The 14143-nt window shown below is 36.9% G+C and overlaps 2 protein-coding genes across 2 annotated transcripts in view; one reads left to right on the top strand and one right to left on the bottom strand.

Annotated features, from left to right (window-relative positions):
• The window catches only part of ireb2 (iron-responsive element binding protein 2), a 29817-nt gene extending 24595 nt beyond the window's left edge, over positions 1-5222 (bottom strand). The window contains exons 1-2 of the mRNA XM_028448816.1: positions 4969-5222; positions 403-528 (exon numbers count right to left, since the gene is read on the bottom strand). Coding sequence (XP_028304617.1) covers positions 403-427 — 25 coding nt within the window. The 5' untranslated portion in view covers positions 428-528; positions 4969-5222. The remainder of the gene's footprint in view (positions 1-402; positions 529-4968) is intronic.
• Positions 4979-13361, top strand: slc25a44a (solute carrier family 25 member 44a). The gene is made up of 4 exons (XM_028448818.1): positions 4979-5123; positions 8086-8806; positions 9703-9830; positions 12666-13361. The coding sequence occupies exons 2-4, from the start codon at positions 8173-8175 to the stop codon at positions 12855-12857; spliced, it is 954 nt and encodes a 317-aa protein (XP_028304619.1). The 5' UTR covers positions 4979-5123; positions 8086-8172; the 3' UTR covers positions 12858-13361.
• The last annotated feature ends 782 nt before the right edge of the window (positions 13362-14143 follow it).

Genomic DNA, 14143 nt, shown 5'->3' on the forward strand with positions numbered 1-14143 from the left:
AGCAAAAAAGCAACAAAGCTAGCCTCGAGCTCTGCTCCTTATCATCAAACACACTCGCTAACCAGCTACTTATCGTTATTCTACACGAACGAACAAATGAGATAAGCAACGAGAGAACAATTACGTCACACATTAGCGTAAAAGTGTGTACAATGAAACACAACAAGCAGAGCAAACACAAGTGGTTGGTTTTTACAACCCTTACTTCGTTGGGTTTTTAGCTTTGCCATGCTAGCTAATGTTAGCTTTAGTGTCCCTGACATCACAACGCCGGTACGCGTAATATAGCATTGGTAAAAGCAAGCGACATGCCATAAACTCAGTAGAAACACATGAGAGGCTATTGTAATGTGGTTCGGTAACAAGTAGACAAGCTGACAGCTGACAGTGGACATCCTTTACCTTTGAGTCGGAGAGTGTGCGCCATGATGACTACCGAAATCAACACGACTCGTTATCGGCACCTCTCAGCTAGCACCGAGCCGACCAATCAGAGCGCCCACAGCTGGGGCCACGCCCACCACAAACCTAAACAATTAAAACGTCAAGACGCGTTTGATAAACACGTCAAAGCACAATTTATACACATATTTTAGCAGCACTGATATATCATACACAAGTAGAAACACTGTTCATTTGTTTAAATTGTGCACAAGTACAAGTAAGTCATACATAAAATACTCAAGTAAAATTAATAAGTACTCAATGTAAAATTTACAACATAATTTCATCCAGGGATGCAATTAATTACATTTTTCAGTTACAATTACGTTTTCAGTTACCCATGTTTAATAACAATTCAATTACGATTACAGTGCCCAGCATTTTTCCCCATTACAATTAAATCAAAATTATTCTTTATCCTCTGCCGGTTCTGTTAGCATCTCATATGATAACAGGTCCTAAATCAGCTGTAAAATACACTAAAAATAAATATCTATCATTTATTTTCTTTTATATCTGTTGGTTACCTTGTTAGGCTTCCTAATTATTGAAAATATAGGTTTTAATATTTCAGGTGTGGACATCTGAGCTTTTTTTTTGTGTCAGTATAGATTTAATTTTTTTTTAAATGGTAAAATGTGGAAAATTTGTGAACAAGATGGTAACTAGTCATTTTACCATTTCCCTCCATGTTCTACCAAAAGGATTAAGATGTGAACATTCATGTACAATAAAACTAAACCTAAAAAAAGATCACAAATCAATACTGTTACAAACAACAATAAAAAAAAAACAGAGGCCACATTAATTACTTTATGTAATTGTGAACATTTTGTGACAAGAGAACCAATTGTTTGTTGCACCAACATGAGTGGAAACCAGGAAACTGTCAAATATACATTTCACAGAGATGGCTTCATAAAGGTCACTGGAATTCAAAGTTTTGCATGAAGACGTTTCTAAACGGCTTCTTCAGATCTTTAACAGACCAGTATCAGTGCACTCAGGTATGTTGTTGCTGAGTCCTGAAGAACAAGTGTTACCAGATGCAATGTTTCAAAACCAGATTGGAGCATTTCCTATAAATGTCTTTAAAACTAAAAAAAGTGCAGTGGTGACATATCCCATGATTACCAATAAATAAATGTCCCCCTGAGTATTCAAAGTAATTCTAAGGTATCGACTAATATATGCATTAACTAATCTGCTTTCTCATCAGTAGTTGTGTGTGCAAAATGGTAAGTTTCAAAGACACACAGAAAATACATTAGACAACCTTACCAAGCATATGCAAGTTGAAGCACTGAAAAGCTCCTAATGTTGGAATTCACACTTTAATTTCTATAAATGACTTTTTTTTTTTTTTTTTTTTTTTTTTTTAGATTTTTCTCTTTTTAGTAATAAACATGAGAAATCACATTATAGAAAATTCCTCAACAGCAAGACAGCATATACATGACAGTGTAAAAAACAAAACAAAACAAAAAAAAAACTAATAGTAAACTATAACAAAATGAAATACATGTTGGATCCCAGAAAAGCGAACAATGCTGACATGAGACAAATACAAAAATAAAATGATGGGCCATTAAGACATTACAGCAGAGTGTAGGTGACCCATCAGTTACACAGGTAATTTTCTATAGGTAACCATCTGATTATACAGACCTCAGACTTCAACTGTAACTTTGTTGTTAAAGCCTCCATTCCACCTCTCTCACTTTTTGTTTCCATTGTTGGTAGCTGTGAATTCCTCCACTTGATTGTCACCATTTTCCTAGCAGTCATCAGGAGTACGTAACATGTGCCTTTGATCTTTTGTATACATGTTTTCAGGAGTCAAATCAAAAAGAAACTGGCTTGGCGTGTATAGTAAATCAACTCCCAGAACCTTATCCATCTCCATCTTTACACCCCTCCAGAAAGGAATAAATGACTTTTTTCGATCAAAGTCTACAATGTAATACAGATTAGTCATTTGTTTGGAAAAAGTTTCAGATACATTGTATGATTTACAATGCGTTGCATACATCACACTGCAGACGTTGAGTATATTGAGTAGGAATATCGACAAAAGAGAGACAAATGTTTTTTCTTTTGCTTTTTTGGGGGGACCCACTGACTTGTTGTAACATTTGTGTCTGAAGAGATTTGAATTTCTATGCATTCAGTTCTCCCACACAGGAATTTTCTAAATGTATAAGTTAGCTTCTTTGTGCACTTTTTTTTTAATGGACTAGCTTTTTTTTTAATTATTTATTTTTATTAAGATTTCTGGTAATAACAGGCTAACTAACAGAATAACAATTACAGATTACTTGTCATTAAATGAAATGAAATTGAATTAAACTTTATTTATATCCATCCATCCATTTTCAAACCCACTTGCTCCTGTTTTACAGGGTCGTGGGGGTCTGCCGGTGCCAATCTCCGGCTCTCATAGGGCGCTGGGCGGGGGTACACCCTGGACAGGGCACCAGTCCATCGCAGGGCACTTTATTTATATGTTATAATAATTTCGTAGCGCTTATCAAATGAGGTCAAATCTTTAGGGGTGTCCTGATACACCTTTGCCACTTTCGATAAGATACCAATATTGTTCCCTTTTGAATTGTATGCGCTACCGATATCAATCTGTTACGATATCAGCACTGATTATACATACTTTGATTACTTTTTTTTAATGTGTAATGTTAGAAGAAGCTTGATCAAGTGATATGACTCAGAACATTAGTCAGCAACAGTAGTTATGAGTAAAACTGAACAATTTATTATTAACCAATGGGCTACAGTTACATACATTTTAACCTGAAACATAATAAAGAATATTCTACAATTGAATAAAAAACATTTTTGTTAATATTTCAAATATCCTGAAAAATAACTTCAATAAATCCAATAAAAACAAATGATCTATCGGAGTGCTTGTATCAGAGATTTTAGATGTAGCCCAATATAAACCGATACTGATGTATTTGCTGATATTAGATAGGGACACTGTTACTAATTTTCCTGACCACTATGGAATAGCCTCTGGGATTTTTAGGGCAGATATTGAGCTTTTTAAAAAGCAGGTATCCAATGTATCTGCTGATAACTGATTTATGAAATAAAAACAATGATATAGTGTACACACAATATATAATCTTCTGTACATGAAGAAAAATTCTTATAATACCCAAAATATGCTTAATTACAAAGACAAACAGTACTAAATTAAAAAATAGGCAACATTAATTAGTAACACTATCAATATAATGACTGTAAAGATATTGATAAATAAAAAAGGGCAATCTTGTGCAAGCTGTATTTCTCGAAAATAATTGAAAAAAAAATTTTGAAAAAAAGAAGAAGAAACATTTTTAAATAAAGTTGCTTGAATCGCAAACAGTATACATAAATAAATCAAGAGGGAAAATGTATGTATATATTTGTTTGTTTGGGAGCAAAACTTTCTTCTTTTTTCTTGATTACTGGTGCGTTTCAACCAACTTAAATAGGTGCACATCGCCACCTACTGTATTTGAGCGTGTAATATCAAGGTATCATTATGTACTTCAGGGATAAAGAAAAAAAAATGCCCCCCCCCTCCCCCCCCCCCAAAAAATAAATAAAATAAAATAATAATAATAATTTAAAAAGGTATAATAAATTTGAAATAAACTTTGTACAGTCACTAACATTTTATAGATTTTTCTTTTGCTTGACATGGAAACCCGTTTCCGCCACTAAAAAAAAAAAATCACCAAGGAAAGTCATAATTATGAGTTAGTGAAGTCATAATTATGAGAAACAAAGTCATAATTATGAGTTAGTAAAGTATCCATGGCACTGACCAGAAATCTCCATTTGTTGTTCAGTAAACTGTGCTTCTTCAGCCACATCAGTTTTATCCTTTCGACGCCAGAGCCTCTTTTTGCTTAGTATCTTTTCAAGGTTGCATTTACTCAGCATATTTCTATGTGAATTTGCAAGCAAACAAAGCATTTTATCATTTGTAAAGCCCCGTCTAAAGCAGTCTTCAATAGTCTTGTCAGCCATCTCTCTGTGTCAGCTCACCACATGAACAAGTAAATGTGTTTAAGTATCTCATAATTATGACTTATTTCTCATAATTATGACTTTCTATCTCATAATTATGACTTTCTTTCTCATAATTATGACTTTATTTCCCATAATTATGACTTTCCTTGGTGATTTTTTTTTTTTTTAGTGGCGGAAACGGGCTTCCATATGTATGTGTTAAATTGTATCATAGTGTAATATAATAATTTAAAAAAAAAATAGGTTGTATTCGTTTCTAAATGGTTTGTTTTGTCACAGAATTGCATTGTTTTGTCTTTTTTGGGGGGGGGATGCAAAGACCACTCCTGCCCAGGGCACCAAATGACCTAAAGCCGGCCCTGGGTGCTGTAGTGCATATATTACGTTTTTAAATTACAGCTAAACTTTCTTTAAATACATTTTCCTTTGTTAAAAACACGTGTCAAATACACGGAGCACACAATGTGTATAAAAACAAACCTCATGACCTTTCACCTTCCCACGGTGGAGCCGCACCCCCTGCTGCCGTAATGGACGCTCGACGGAAGGAGGCTCGTAGCAGACGGTGCTGTGCCTGTTTACCGGTGGAGCTCACAGTGAGAGCGGGGACCGTGGACATGGAATGACTTCCACAGGTTAGAACTCACACCACACGGTGCCATTGGCGTTTGTAACTCGGTAAACTCGCCGTCGTCCTCGTGGTTTTTTTTTAGCAGCGCGCGGGTCGGCTAGCTAAGCAAGGGCTCGCGATCACACGGTGACACTGCACGTGCCTTCCTCTCGGTTTAGACGCGAGAAGAAAAAAAAAAAAACACATTTAAGTGACCAATAGATAGATTGTGGACTCTGTTTTATCCCCAAAACAACAATAATAAACAGGGGTCGTATTACTTGTGTCCTACACGTTGTGTACTTGTGTTATTATGAAACCAGCACACGCTGTCCTTCTGTGTCCACCTTTAATGTATGTTTAACAGGAGCAGCAGACTCTCACATGTGCTCTACGGGTCCCAGCAGTATCCTGGAAGAAGGTTGTGTCAGTCATTTTGGTAAAAAAACCCCAAATATAAACAGCTCTGCATCTAACCTAGAAAACATCATCATTAAATCAACCCTGTCATTGTTTAAAAAACGACTAAATCTAAATATTTTTTTTATCGTTACTACTAAACACACACGTTTGGTTTCTTGTGTGTTTGCATCATTATTACTATCAGGAAATTAGTTTGGGATTTCTACTGTAAACAAGAACCTGTTTATTATTAACTATTCAGTTAGAGGGGGAGGGGGGATAACATATCTTTGATTTGCTATGCTCAAAATTCAATTTATTACGACGTACCTAAATAAGTATAACTCGAATATTTGCATTTCCTGAAGAAAATGCGAGTGAGTAAGCAGGTGCTGGCTCGAATCACACTGCATTAGCTTACATTAGCATTAACTTGCATTAGCATTAACTATCATTAGTTAGCAAAACATTAACATTAGCCCAACAGTAACATTAACATAATGTTAGGCTAATATTAGCATTAGTTAGCATTAGCATAAGTATAATTTCTAATTTGCTAGAATGCATTAGCCTAGCAATAACATTAGCCTGCATTAGCATTAACCGAGCATTGGTATATCATTAGAATTAACCAAGGATTCACCTAGCATTAGCACTAACTTAGCATTAGCCAAGTAGTAGTATTACTCTATAATTAGCTAAGCATGAACCTCGCAATAGTTTAACATTAGCAATAAGGTTGAAATAGATTGAACGTATTAGCTGAACATGCTAAAGGTTGAATAGTTTGTAATTTGTTTGCAAAGATTTGAAGGTAAAACCTGGAGCAGTTCCACTAAAAATGGGATCGGAGCTGAAAAGTCAATGCAGTTTCACCAAAAAATTTAAAGTAAAAAATTATAAAAGTACAAGCACAAATCTCGGGAACTTATTGTTTTGACAAAATCGGACGAACGGTGTAGGAGGAGTTATGCTGTGTTCACATTGGACACGGCACACACTTTCCTGACTTGTGCTCCGCACGAAAGCTTCCGCAGAATCGAAAAAAAGCGTTTTCCCCATATTCGCTTCATATGCGCATCTGAAGTGAATATAAAAACGCCGCGAACCAGACTCCCTTTCTTTTCAACTATGGAGGACCTCATTAAAATTGATGTTCTTTACCTTCTGTGGAAGCTGGAGTACCATCAAAAGGATTGACTCCATCTTCCCTGATTCATCACCAGGTGAGTTTCACTGTTTTCTTCAGGAGCTGCACAAAATCCTTCCTGATCCGGGCCGGTAAAAAAAAAAAAAACTGGCCCTATCGTAGAGCTCTGGGTGGTCACACATTGCCACGATTATCTGCTCCATGCTGAAATGTAGGGATGTAACGATTAATCGTAAGGCAGTTAAAAATCGATTCTTAGGTATCACGGTTGATATCGATTTTCTGACAATTGAATCGCAGTACTTTTTTTAACCAGCAGAGGGCGCCATCCGGAAGTGTTGGCGGTGGGCGGAGTCTGCTAATACTTTCTTTCTGGCTGCCTTCTACTCTTAAATATGTTAATAAATGATTCACTACCCCTTTAGCACCAAAAGAATATCTGTAATATTACTTGAATATCTGTAAAAGTCCGGTTTTTCTATTAGCTCTGTCTGCTAGCATAGCTTCTCTTCTTCACTGCAAGATATCTGCATGCCAACCGACCACTGTGTTACCAGCGCCCTCTGCTGGTCCAAACAAATATGACGTAAATCAGTGTAATGACGTTTTGTTTTTTTTTAAGTCCAATTGTTAAGGCACAAAATACATTTTCAGTTGCACTTTTAAAAGAAAAAGAACTATTATTGTTTATTATAGAACCAGAATTTAAATTAATAGGCTTCATTTTCATTTGTATTATTCCTTTATTTATTATTTATTATAAGATTTATTTTTAGTTAAATTGCATTGTTTTGAATAGTTTATCAAGGAATTATTTTGACAATGAAAAATAAAAGGAAAATAATACAGTATTTTCTAGTTTTTTTCCCCAAAAAAAAAATTGTCTACAGTCCCATTTTGTAAATGAAAAAATCATGAGAGAATCGTATCGTGAACCCAGTATCGTGAATCGAATCGTATCGGGAGTTGAGTGAATCTTTACATCCCTACTGAAATGGGTGAAAAGACCAGTGTTCGTGTTGACGGCCTGACGTTATTGTCAACAAGGCGTCACACGAAACATTTATTGGAGTTCAATATTTTCAACTCAGATTAATGTCACGGAAAATTGGGAGCGCGCATGCCGCGGCCAACGCTCTTGCATCAAACCGCACCGCCCAACAGGAGAAGAATTTGCCTCTTACCGCGTCTATCCCATTGACCTTTTATGTAATCTGGTCACACAAACATTTTGTAACGCGTCCGGTTTGAACGCAGCATTACCGATCAACGGAAGGAATTACATTATTATATTTTGGACAGCATTTATGTTTTCATTGCAGCAACTAATTCCAGTTAAAATGCTTAACTGTCTGTCTTTTTAGCAGACATAGCTTGTCTGAAAGCATCACTTCCTGCACAGGACTGGACTTATTCTCAGATTTGTGTGTTTCAGATCTCATGGCAGGATCATCGTAAATGAGAAATAATCTGCCGCTTTAGGGGCCGTGCTGCGCCTGCTTCGCCCTGTCCTCCTGGCACCATGCAGCAGAAAGGTGCCATCAAGATTATTGAGTGGGAGGACTTGGACAAAAGGAAGTTCTACTCCCTGGGTGTGTTCATGACGCTGACCACCAGGGCCACCGTCTATCCTGCCAGTCTGATTCGCACTCGTCTGCAAGTGCAAAAAGGAAAGACCCTCTATTCAGGCACCTTGGATGCTTTCTGCAAGATCCTGCGCGCGGAGGGCGTGCATGGGCTCTACCGCGGCTTCATGGTCAACACGTTGACGTTGATCTCTGGACAGGCTTACATCACCACCTACGAGCTCGTACGCAAATACGTGTCCCAGTACACGCCTAGCAACACAGTGAAGTCGGTGATGGGGGGCGGGGCGGCGTCCCTCGTGGCTCAGACCATCACCGTACCCATCGACGTGGTGTCACAGCACCTGATGATGCAGGGACAAGGAGAACATCTGACACGCTTCAAAGCCAAACCCAAGATGATGCTGGCGGCGTCCAAACGCGGTCTGACTTTTGGGCAAAGCCGGGACATCACCGTACAGATATTTGCAGCAGATGGCTTCAGAGGGTTTTACAGAGGCTACGTAGCATCGCTGCTAACCTACATCCCCAACAGTGCACTGTGGTGGCCTTTCTACCATTTTTATGCAGGTAAACATACACTGAAACACCACCAAGAAGTAGGGCTGGGCAATATATCAAGATATATTGAGTTTTGTATTTTGGCGAAAATTACAATATCGCCTATATCGATGTTTTTTATTTTATTGCTTATTTTGTATTAAAATATCATTTTAGGAGTCTCTGATTTCTCTACTCCTCAGAACAGCATGTAAAGCTCAGTTAAATGTATTTCTTAGTGCATACTAACCTAGACCTACAGAACTCACTCACACGTGCTGTCCCTTACAGGAGAAAAAGGCAAAAGTGGCACATTTTGTGCAACTGTTTGTTGCCATTGTGTGTTTTGTTTCCTCCTTTTGTCTATTTTGTTGTCTTATGTATTCTTGTTGTTCCTTTGTGTATTTTTCTGTAATTTTGGATGTCTGAGTCGTTTTTGTGTATTTTTTGGTATGCATATTATTGGATTTTCTCTTTTTGTGTATTTCTCAGTTTGTTTTTTTTGTGTGTTTTTTGCTGTTGTTTTGTGCATTTACCATTAAGCTACACGCACATTTAAAAAAAAAAAAAAAAATGTAAAAATGTTTTTACTTAAAGCACCATGATGTTTTTTTAGCCTGTGTGGCATTTTGCATTAGCAAATTTATCCCTGAATTTTCTTTCTGGTAAGACTTTATTTGAATTAAAATGATCAAGATTTATATTGACATTGCCATTTTGAGAAAAAAATATGGAAATATGAATTTTGCTCCATATTGCCCAGCCCTACTGAGTAGTGTTAAAACTCTGGCTAATTTCAAGGGAAGGAAAGAGTGTGTTTATTAATGAAATAGAACTGTGACTCTTGTGCAACTCAACATGTGGCTTCCTGTTTTGCCAGTAGAATCTGACAGTTTTTAGTTTTTTCTATAATCATGTGTTTGCAGAGAGGCTGTCTTTATTAGCACCCAGTGAGTGCCCTCACCTCATCCTGCAGGCTTTGGCTGGACCAATGGCAGCAGCGACCGCCTCCACCATCACCAACCCTATGGACGTGGTCCGAGCCAGAGTACAGGTAGACTTGAACATGCTCACAGAACAATGTTCATAAAAGATGAATTCCTTATTCCACAGTGCTGCCAGCTGTCATACAACACCTAAGAAATAAGAACATGATTGTTTAGATTGTTCTCCAACACCCTCAGATAGTAAATATTACTAAAAATAAATAGTTAACAGATAATCAGTATTAAAAATAAATACAATAAATAGGAAGAAACTGAAACCTATAACATAACAAATTTTTAGTTTCTCACTATAGTGATATTATCACGATACGATAATAATCGATATATCACGTAAAATTTCATCCATGATATATCACGATATTTGTCACTGAAGAAATTCAGAATTTATCTTTTGCACTGAATCTATTTCATAGGAATTACAAAATAGTTGTCAATCAATTTCAAATGAATGACAGGGAAGTAAATAAAGTGTATACTGCACAGTAGCACTTAACACACACTGACCACAACTAGTCATGTTGTGTTATGTTTTAAGTCTTTATTTTTTTTAAGGGAAGACTGAGACAAAATAACGCATACCCAAAATATTGTTAATGATGTTTATGCAAATTAACTTTAAATCATTAGTGCTTGATGAGAAACGGACGGGGTTTCACAGGCACAGCAAAGTCAAGCAGGCACTGGTCGGCTCTGTATTTAGGAGTCAGTGATGATTTGCGTAGTTTTTTTGTCAGTTAAGATGCTGTTTCAGGTGGTTTAGGCTAGGGATGTCCCGATACAACTTTTTCACTTCCGATACAATACTGATATTGCGGCCTTGAGTGTTGGCCGATATCGATCCAATATGATATCAGCACGAATCATACATACTTGTATTACTTGTTTTGTAGTGTGGAATATTAGAATAGACTTGATCAAGTGATGTTACTCAAACGGAGAACAATAAGCAGCAACAGTAGGGATGAGAAAAACTGACCCATTTATTATTAACCAGTTGGTTACATAAAATATATATCAAAGATTTTCAATGCAGTCCGATAAAATCGGATATTTTTCTGTCTGATTTCGAACCGATATTATCAGATCGGGACACCTCTAGTTTAGGCGGTGTTTAATGCAGCCAAGACAAGAGAAGCACCTAATCAGCGCTCCCCAGAAACATTTTCCCATAAAAAAAAAAAAAAAAAAAAAAAAAAAAACATTGCTTGCCGCACGGTGATGCACGTCATGCCAATTTTGTCCGTGATTTCGTTAACGTGGATTTTATAGGGCCCTATATTTGTAAACAAATTAAATTAAAGTAAATAAATATCAATATTTGGTGCCAGTGAATCGATAACCTACCGCTAGGCGAAACCTCGCGATATATTGTTGTGCTGATATTTTAGCACACCCTTAATTAGCAGCTTTAACTCTCTGTCTTTGTATTGAACCTCATTTAATGCTTCTATGGAAGTGATTAGTCATGCTCTGCACATTGAACATAAACACAGTTGCCATGTTGTCAGTAGGAACAGTTTGTTTCAGTAGGAACAGTTTGCTCTCTGACGCAGCAGTCCAGAGTGGGAGAAAGTTCGGAAAGAAATAGGGGAAGGTGCAACTCCTAAAACTAGGATTTTAGTTCAAAATGAGCTTTAGAATTAAGCTGTATCTATAAATAATATGGATATAGATTCCTGTGTGTTATGGGAATTAAATTTCAACACAATTTGAGTCTGGATATATTGTCCAGGTTTATCATTTCCATGCTAAGTATTACTCAGACTAATGCAAGACAGAGACATTTTTGGTACACAACAGTAGAGTAATTATTATTAGTAAGTAATGGATTACTAGTAGTACTCACATTACTGCTGTGAGTGAGTTGCTTTTATGGGTACTTGTACTTTTGAGTATATTTCTAAATCATTAATTTTAGTTGTACTTAAATAGTTACATTTCTACACCCAACCATTCGTGAGTAAATAAAAAAAAAAAAAAAAAAAAATTGTCATTTTTTTTGTCATTGTGCAACTAGAAAAAAATCAAATGACCAGACAACAATCAAATGCATCACATCATAGCTGACCAATCAGATTAAACGTTATGCACGGTGCTAAAACGGCATTGAATGCTGGTTATTTTCTCAGTTTTACAGTTCATAAATGTAGCTATACTCAGAGCCTGAGAATGATGATGATATAAATAGAATTATATGGTGTTCTTTTATTTTAAAAATAAGTGTACATTTTGATAAACCTTTTATTTTATACAGATGCCTTACTTGTAGTTGAGTACAATTTCAATCAAGTAACCGTACTTCTACTTGAGTAGGATATATCGGTACTCTTTATACCTCTGCGTAATAGAAACTGTTCTTAAAGGCCACACATGCTGATGTGCTAAAATAATAAACAACCAACATAATCAGATTATTATATCAGAAAGTTAACACTGACACTGTTACTTGTTGCAGTCTGAACTAGTCTCAGGAATAATGTCTATCTCTGTAATTTGTCAAGTTAATCTGAATTATTTTAGATTTTGTTATTGTCTAATAAAGAATGATAAATTAGTTCCCTGTTGTACATGTGTGGACCTTATTCTTGTATTAAACGTGTTATGCTTTGTGTTACTTATTCTTTCGTACATACGTTGTATTACCCATTCAGTCCACTGGATGGCATTCAAACAATCCATACAAAGCTGCAAAAAAAGATATTTTCTGGACAGTATCCAGGAAATGTTAAATTTTATGTTCACCTTTACAATTAATTGAAAGAAAATTATGTTTTGTAGGTATTACTGTGTCTTTAGAAGGAGAAAATGTATTTTACCTTGGGTTGTTTTTTAATATTAAGAATACCATCTATAGCTTTTGAGACATTGTTCATGTTCCTAAGGTGGAGGGTCGATCGTCTGTCGTTGAGACGTTTAAGCAGCTGCTGGCGGAGGAGGGCGTCTGGGTGATGACCAAAGGACTGTCGGCTCGCATCATCTCCTCCACGCCGACTTCAGTGCTCATCGTGGTCGGCTACGAGACTCTGAAGAGACTGAGCCTCCGGGCGGATCTGGTCGAGTCCAGACGCTGGTGAAAGGATGAGTGGGAACCAGAGGAACGAGACACACACACAAACTATCCAGTAGCACCAACTGAATGGCTTTATAAAGACTCAGGACAATGCCAGCTTTTTTGGAAACCTTTGGACCTGTTAGCGCTAATTCATCTTCTAGAGTAAAGACGTTTATAAACATACCCACATAAATGTGACCCTTAAAAATGACGATTTATTGCTACTGATCAAGCACCAGTGTGTTGGGATGACTTTAAAAGGCTTTTGAGTATGAAATTATTTTTATTGGATTTTTAATCTGAAACCATTTAAAGTTATTGCCTTATCAATGCGCACCAGCCTGTTGTGTTGTATTCATTGTGCCAAAACTAGGACTGTGTGCATTCCAGGTGTAAATATTTTTGTCTAAAATTTAAATAATTTATCTCCTGTAAACGGGGTGCACGGTGGCTTAGTGGTTAGCACGTCGGCCTCACAGCAAGAAGGTCCTGGGTTCAAGCCCTGTGTGGAGTTAGCATGTTCTCCCCGTGCTGCGTGGGCTTCCTCCCACAATCCAAAAACATGATTGGAGTCTCTAAATTGCCCATAGGAGTGAGTGGTTGTCTGTGTTGCCCTGTGATGGACTGGCGCCCTGTCCAGGGTGTACCCCCGCCCAGCGCCCTATGAGAGCCGGAGATTGGCACTGGGAGACCCCCGCGACCCTGATAAACGGGAATAAGCGGGTATGAGAATGGATGGATCTCCTGTAAACTAGGGCCAATGGGGTTAATTATTTGGAAAAAGTGACCAAATCAGTTTTTGGCTTAATTGTTTTTTTTTTTTTAAAAAAAGGCAAGTTTAACACTTTAAACCTTGATAGTGAAGTACTTTAAACTATAGCACTGCCCTGTTTGATTATTGGCAAATCAGTTAAAAAATGACCATGTGTGCAAAACATTGAATAACCCACTGTTATGTTCTGTGAGAACATGACATACATGCCGTCATAATCCAATTACTGCCATAAAACCTCTTTGCTCCATTTCACACTGTAAATACAGAACACATTGTGTCAGGTGACCTCGACCTATTATTCACGCTGTCTGAAAAGCACAATAAATGGTTTATGTACACATTTATCAACTACGAGTTGGTCCCTATTAAAAAAAACTGTTAAAAGCCAGTTTGGTATGTTTTGAAACTTGAAGACATGTCAATGTTTGAGGGAAAGTAATAAACATTTCTGAATCAGTGAAGTATTGGCTAGCTCAAAGCCCATTATCACTCAGGTGTCTAATTATCAACTCTTATGCATATCAGTTCAAATC

Source organism: Gouania willdenowi, chromosome 6 (genome assembly GCF_900634775.1).
Source record: "Gouania willdenowi chromosome 6, fGouWil2.1, whole genome shotgun sequence".
Lineage (NCBI taxonomy): Eukaryota > Metazoa > Chordata > Actinopteri > Blenniiformes > Gobiesocidae > Gouania > Gouania willdenowi.